At 44.3% G+C, this 7533-nt stretch overlaps 1 protein-coding gene across 1 annotated transcript; it reads left to right on the forward strand.

The window, feature by feature from the left end:
- Nucleotides 1-432: 432 nt before the first annotated feature.
- LOC124657505 lies at nucleotides 433-6643 on the forward strand. Its single transcript, XM_047196048.1, has 6 exons — nucleotides 433-527; nucleotides 1589-2762; nucleotides 4792-5072; nucleotides 5428-5614; nucleotides 5721-5902; nucleotides 6556-6643. The coding sequence occupies exons 1-6, from the start codon at nucleotides 433-435 to the stop codon at nucleotides 6641-6643; spliced, it is 2007 nt and encodes a 668-aa protein (XP_047052004.1).
- Nucleotides 6644-7533: the final 890 nt, after the last annotated feature.

The following is a 7533-nucleotide window of genomic DNA, read 5'->3' on the forward strand; positions in this document are numbered from 1 at the left end:
TCATTTCAGGGATTAGCAGTTTGGGGTTCGATTTCGACACCATCTACAACATCAAGGTTTTTTATAGACTTTACTCTTTGTTTTACCTTTCGTCGTGCGCAATCGATGGCGCGCCTGTTTCTGGTTGCAATGGCGCCTGCGTGCCCGGCGGTGGATAGGATTCTCCCAGTAAACAATCAGATATAGATTATTTTTTTGAGACAAAAAAAATCAGATATAGCACTTGTTGGGTCGTGAAATGAATCGAAGGCCATCTCTTATGTGGCCCTGTGTTGAACGGACTAGTTCAAGCTTTCAGGGCTTCCTTCAGTTCTTGGCTAAGCGAAAAAAATTCAAGGCTTCGAGCCCTTGATACTTGTCGACGAGCGCCGCCGCCGCCGACGCCTCTTCCTCGCTGACGCCTCCAGGCAACGCGCGCAGCGTGGTGCGCCCATGGCCGGAGGCCGCCAGCGCCGCCGCCGACGCCTCGGCCGAAAGGCGAAGGCCGCCGAATCCTCGTCCCTAGCACCTGGCACTCTCAGTCCCAGGTCAGCACGCTCACCCAAGCTGTAAGACCCCAACCTTTTTTTACTAGGGTTAGTTGAGTGCATGCGGTGGATGAAAACCGGAATCAACCACCTACCATGCATCAATCAGAAGCTTTGGTTTTCTCCTGATTATTACCATGGTGCTGCCCTTGAGCTATGCTCACTTGGTTCAGTGATGAAGTCAAGCGAAATTGTTGATGAGACTCTGATGAATGGTGTTCCCGTTGCTGAAATTAGGGTTGGAAATAATACTGTAATAATACTGACGAAATTGCTCCTGTAGAATTTCTGCACATCCTACTCCGATGGAACTGTATTAGTGCCATCCCACTCAGGATAGGTTGGAGTCGAAGTTAGTATCAGGCTAATGCGCGCAAGTTCGATCTTGCTCATGCTCATCGCGCTGCTGTGAACACCCTCGGTTCACTTCTCTGTAGCAACCAAGTGAACCTCCCTCCGGGCCAAAGTGATGTTAAATATGATTTGATTGAGTCCTGGCTTTATTGTTTGTTTAGCTGCTTGCTAACATCACAGTCCCTTATGCAGGCTCATCACATACAAGTTGTCTAAAATATCGATGTTAACGATGTGATATTTGCATCATGTAGTTCTATTTGGTCTGAGGATACCCTGCAAAGAAATCCTTTATCATGATTTGGAAATGTGCACTTGTTGTTGTATAATTTGGAAATATACAGTTGTTGTTTGAACACACCAACAAAAGCAAAAGTTTCACTTATATGCTATTGTAGGAAAAAAAACCTACATGTTGGTGGTTCTTCTGGTTGTAGCTTCTTCAGATTGATGCTTTCCCTATGTTGATTTTTTTTCGAAATGGGGGCTGACCCCGGCCTCTGCATCAATCGATGCACGCAGCCCTCTTTTATTACCCAGATAACATAATCTTGTTCTACGAGTAATTACAGTTTAGTTTGCATTCCTGTTCAGTTAAGGCCTTAAGCCTACCGCATTCCTAACTGTTTATTAGTTGTGCTTATGTCTTTATTATATTGTATTATTAGTTCTAATAATCTATTACTCTTGAATTTTCTGTCCGGCAGGGAAGTTGCAGTTGTGAAGATGTCCTCTGACAAAGCCTGTCACGCCTCTGGCCCTAGTTTCTCATCCTCGCCTGGACCTAACGTTTGGGCAGATCTCGTGGACAGCTTGCTTCACGAAATCATTCTTCTCTTTGGCTCATTCCATGACTTCATTGGTTTCGTTGGAACCTGCCGTTCTTGGCATCATGCGGTCTCTTCCTTCGCATCTGTATATACGTTCAGCTTCCCACCTCTCCACCTCAAGCCAGGTGTTTGTTTCTCTCCTCGGCAACATAATGGTCGTGCTCAGTACATGCTTTTATCTGATTGCAAATGGAAAATTAGTGATCCTGCCAAGAGAGACCTTACCCTTCAATGTTCAGTGCCCCAAAGTACTCATAATCAGATGCTCTATATGGGCTCCTCATGTGGGTATCTTATTTTCTTTCATCAGGGCCACAGCCTTCTTGTCAATGTGTACACTGGCACTGAGGTGAAGCCTCCCATACTCCCGTATAAAAGCCAATTATCAATCTACTGTGGCACCCTCATGGCTCCACACAATTCATCTAACTTGCACCTACTTCTTTTCACAAAAGGAACCATGTACCAGTGGCAGATTGGAACAGACTCTTGGTCAGAGCAGCGTCTTGGTCTTGATGGTGAATGTTTCGAGCAGATCGTGTTTTTCAAAGGTGACATGTTTGCCGTAGACATTCTTGCGAGTGTCTTCATCATACACTTTGGACCTCAGCTCAGCACGCAGAGGGTACAAGTTGAGTGGAACATGGCTATAATAGGTTGTGTGGTACGGCCGTGGTTGGTGGTCTGTGGTGACATGATTCTCGTTGTTTCCTTCCCGCTGAATTTTGGCCAATCGAAAGGCATGTCTGACCTGTCTGGCACCTTTCATGTCTTCCGCTTCGACCTTTCAGTTCAACCAGCTCAATTGGTGGAGATGGAGAAGTTGGAAAATCATGCTCTTTTCATTAGCCTAGATAGGAGGAATCCCACATTTTCTTGCTGGAGACCTGAAAGATGGGGAGGAAAAAGTAACTGCATTTACGTTGCAAGGCAACTTGAAGATTCCGATGAACCTTGGACTGCAGTTGAACTTGGTCAGCCAGTGCACGAAAAACCGAGTGGATCCAATTTGGTTCTCCACATTATCCGCCAGAATTCAGTGTCCATTGCAGTAAACTTGAGAGCCTTTGGATGCTCCCAAATTTCGTTTCTGGTGCCGACCAGTGACAGACAATCTTTGTTTGCCATGAATATTCGCTAGTTCTTGCAAAAGCAATGTCATTTGCTGCTATCTTAATTTTACTCGCGATGGATTTTCTTTTACAATTGTGTTGATGAACACTTGAACAGAACATGTGCAGCTGCCGTTTGCTTGCCCACATGGCATGAAGTAGAGTCTGTCACTTGGATTGTAATAATAGTCGGTGGTATACTTCCTTGTGGCATGAACATACTTATAATTTTTTAGGTTTACCTTGCTTATTGTGTAGATGATGATACTTTCTATTGTCGAATGCTGAATCGAATGATGTACTAATGGATGTACATACGCCTGATTCTTGTACAACAGAGACATGAAAAGTCGAGGTTAATATCTTATCCTAGTAAAGTGACATATGATTACAGCAAGCAATAAAAATACACCCGTGCATTCCAAATCATGGCTTCACATGCGGCTTTAACTCAGCCTCCAGGGTGTGCTCACAATTTACAGAAGAACAAGGCTTCTCGGACAGGACAGCCTTGAACACCAGCCCAACTACGAAACACTTTCACCAGGAAACAAAATGAGCTAGAGCTATTCAATCAAGATGGTTCTCTACGGTCATATGGATTATATAAACAGAGGAAAACGGTAGGAAATACAAAGTGCGAATTTAGCAATGTCATGTTGAATACTTTATGACAGTACTGACCTTATAGTTAATCAAATAGTAAAGACAATGGTGAAGAATACTTGGGGAAGTCTCTTTTCATTAAGAAACTCCATTGTCTAACTACTACCAAAGTACCCAAAACAGCAAAAACTTTAAATAGTAAAGGCAATGGTGAAGAGTGCTACTCCTTCTGCCATTTTAGAAAAAAAAAACATTTTTCACTCCAATTTTCAAGGGCTGCCTGGGATTTTAGCCTGAAAAACTCTTGGCCATAAGAAGCATCAGAGTTGTCCCTAGAAACACAAAGATAGTGGAAAAGCATGATGCACTAGCAGGATGAGAATCTCAGCTCAGTTGTTTTTCCTACGAACAAGAGTTGAGAGGTGCTACCGATAAAGATTGGCTAGCTTCCAGGACCTATAAGCTGTGCACTAGAACTGAAAACAAGGATTAGCTTGGTGACACGTTGGATCTTTTGGTGCAACACAAACATTGTTATGGATATCTTCATCTCAATCATGTTGAAATAGGAAATAGCAAGTTGCGCGATAAACAGTTTTTTTGTTAAATATCCTGGGGCCGGCCCAGTTCGGGCTAAACATAGCTCCGCCGAACCCTGTCGAGTAGAAAACTGGGCTGGAACAAATCCTGAGAAAGAGGGCTTGTCCAAGTCAAAACCTTGTGTGTGACTTCCAGCATGATTGTCTAAAAAAAAAAATCCAGCCTTGTGTGACTTGAATCGGAGATAGAGCCTAGTACGTTTAGGCGAAGATGAGTCCCTGATACAAGAGAACCCAACGACCCGCTCCGCCGCAACGAGAGAACGAGTCAACGAGGCAACTGCGTCTCATTGAACACAACAAATTTCGATTCCCGGCCGGAGTTCAAGATGGCCATGCCGGCGTTTCGACTCGCGGCGAGGAGGCTTAGGGCGACTTCTTTTGGGCTTACGCATGCATACGCTGGCTTATAGAAAATGGTGGAGAGAACTGTGGTGGGAAGAAGCTTAGTAGAAGCTAGTTCTTCCTATTTTTTGGGCTTCTAAAAATTGGCTTATTTGATGTGTTGAGTTGTGAAATGTCTGTAATGTCCCTAAATTAGATATGCGTCCTAACTCCTAAATTACCACTAGCAAATGCAATCAGTATCTCAATTCTCAAGTGTCAGGACTGATTTATACCATGAAAATAAAATTAGCACTAGCACAACCATTAACATTTACAGAATAGCAAGCACAATGCTCATTATCCAGCAAATTGACCCATGCTTTGTACAAAAGTACACAGATTACACGGATCTAATACCACATTCCGTAGGCTGCAGGGTCGTCATCCAGCGGTCGAGTCTCAACCGGCGGCGGATGGAAGAACCAATCGTCTGCAACGGCGAAAGCCCGTGCTGCGGGTGGAGAGATTAGAGATAGACACCATAAGTGGTGGGCAGGGCGGCTGTGAGCGGCAGGGCCGGCGGCTGCGAGCGACGGGGCCGGCGGTAGCGACCGGCGGCGGCTGTGAGCGATGCAGCCGGCGGCTGCAAGCGGCGGCGGCTGTGAGCGACGGGGCCGACGGCTGCGAGCGGCGAGGTCGGCGGCTGCGAGCTGCGAGGTCGGTGGTGCCGGCGGCTGCGAGCGGCGAGGTCGGAGGTGCCGGCGGCTCTGACGAACCCTAGCTATGTTGCTCGATGCGGGAGGCGCTGCAGGACAGGAGTGCGATGCGTTTTCCTCTTTTTTTCTTTTCAACTTCTCTTGGCTGACCCCTTCCGCGAGTGGAGTGGCATGTGCCGTAAAATATACCCAACCGGAGAGGTAGATTGATGTACCGCTTCGGTTTGCTCAGCCAGAAGCTCGGGAAGCTGGTGTCGGCCAGTTTCTCAAATTGCACTAGACCTTCGCTTCTCGGTGGAAATAAGCAACGCTTAAGCCTGGAGAGTTCTTTTAGGCTTGACCCATTTGGTATCTAGAAGCAACTCTACAAGCCCAAAAGAAGTCGCCCTTATTACTGGCCAGCAGCCGCAGGCGATTCTTAGGTCGGCACTTGCGAACGAACAAACGGTGCTCAACCGTGGCAGCTCGCCCGCCTATGCTCTACGCCGCCGGTTTACCTCTACAGAGGCTTCTGCTGCCAACGCACCAAAAATCAGCACCGAGGTACGCCGGTTTATTCAGGACATTATTAAACATGATTTTGGAAGGTTGCATATTCAATCGCATGTAGATCCGCAAGTTGCTAACCTAAGTATCCTGCATTGGCCAGCATCCTTCTGTTTCATCAGGGGATAGCCGTCTAACAGCAGCTCACCAGAAGAAAGTGGAGCTCTTCTATATGCTCGCTGAGATACAAAAGGATAATAGTATTTCTTACGCAAGAAGATTGAAAGACAGGCTGGTGCTCCAGCGTCTTACCTCGCTTATCGACATACCTAATAACGCTGACTGGTAAATTCTTACTACTATACTCATACCCAACCACCCCCATATATATTCATGTACATATGTGTTTTTCTTATCACATCCGTACATGAATATGGGGGTGGTTGGGTATGAATTAGCGCCCCCTCGGTCTGCAATCTGCATATATCCTGTCAGGAATTTCCCCATGGCCAGTATTTATTTCATCAGTATATAATTTTTGTTACATCAAAACTGATGTTATTAGATTCATGTTCAGAGCTGTTAATTTACTTATCAATATGATTTTTGCAACACATAATTAAATCGAGCATTTGGTGCTCAAACTTTTGTGTAAAACAAAACAAACATGCCTTATGTTTTAGGCCGGAGGGAGTAACTAGTATAAGATATAAATTGCACGGTAAAAACTGTTATCGATAGTGATGATTTCTTTGAAATTCATTTTGGAGTATCTTATATAATTATAAATGCGCTATACCTGATGGGATCAAATAGTATAATGAAGTCGTCCAATTGTTGTACTTGGCGGTGAGAGAACGGTTGCCCTATATTCTTTGCTTCTTATAAGCATAATAATGTTTTATTAATCTCATGCATGCAGGCACTGGTATCATCGAGAATATGAAGTAATTAGTTTCTTGCGTGGTACAACAGTTTTCTTCGGTTTCATTTATCAGTTGGAAAAATGGGGTGATTTTCATCACTGGAGAAAGCAGGTTCAGGGACCAGACAGTAACAGCAAAGCAAACAGTGAAGAATAGTTGATGTCAGTTAGTGTGCAGCGATTGTGATCTTGAGCTACATGTAGTTCTTTGTTTTCAGAAGTTCCAAAACAGCATTTCAAAGTTGCAAAAACATTCTGAATGTAGTTAAGGTGTAATAATACTACAAGTGTGCGAAATCTCAATACAAAATACTATGCCACACAAAAATTGCGAAAAGTATGGATCTAAGTACACATTTTCAACAAATCCCCATTATTAGGATGTCATTTTTTTGTAGCCCATAGTATAATGTATTTCACATTAATATTTTGCATGATTGTAGTATACGTCCTAATGTACGTCTAGATTTTTTTCAGAGCTTTTTGCAGCTTAGAAATGCTGTTTTAGTTTTTTTTTGTTTGTTTCAAAACATCGACCTACACTACGAGAAAAATAGGCGTTGCCGTGCAGACAATCATTGCCGTGCGCCCATGCACGGCAAAGACATCTTTGCCGTGCGCAGCAAGCAGCACGCAACGTCTGAACGGAGCACACGACAAAGTCCGAAGTCAACACACGACAAAGAAACATCGACGGTAAAGTCCCATCACGCCGCACGGCAAAGAATTACTGCAGGGCAAAGGCTCTGGCATTGCCGTGGCACACCCTTTGACGTGCGCGTAGCTTGGTTGCATGACAACGTTGCCTTTGCCGTGCGTTTATTCTTTACCGTGCGCCAACAGACATTTTCTTTGTTTTTCTTTCTATTTTATTTCATCTAATACTTATATTTATTTTTTTAATAAGTTTTACTTTTTGATGACTATTTATTAGCGATATTTAAGACAATGTGTAATACAAAATTACTCTTCATGTTCATCCCCCACATATATCAGGGTTTCGGAGCAATCCGCGCTTCGGACAATCTGCTAAGTGTTATCGCCTAAATGT

The sequence above is a fragment of the Lolium rigidum genome, chromosome 5, assembly GCF_022539505.1.
Source record: "Lolium rigidum isolate FL_2022 chromosome 5, APGP_CSIRO_Lrig_0.1, whole genome shotgun sequence".
Classification (NCBI taxonomy): domain Eukaryota; kingdom Viridiplantae; phylum Streptophyta; class Magnoliopsida; order Poales; family Poaceae; genus Lolium; species Lolium rigidum.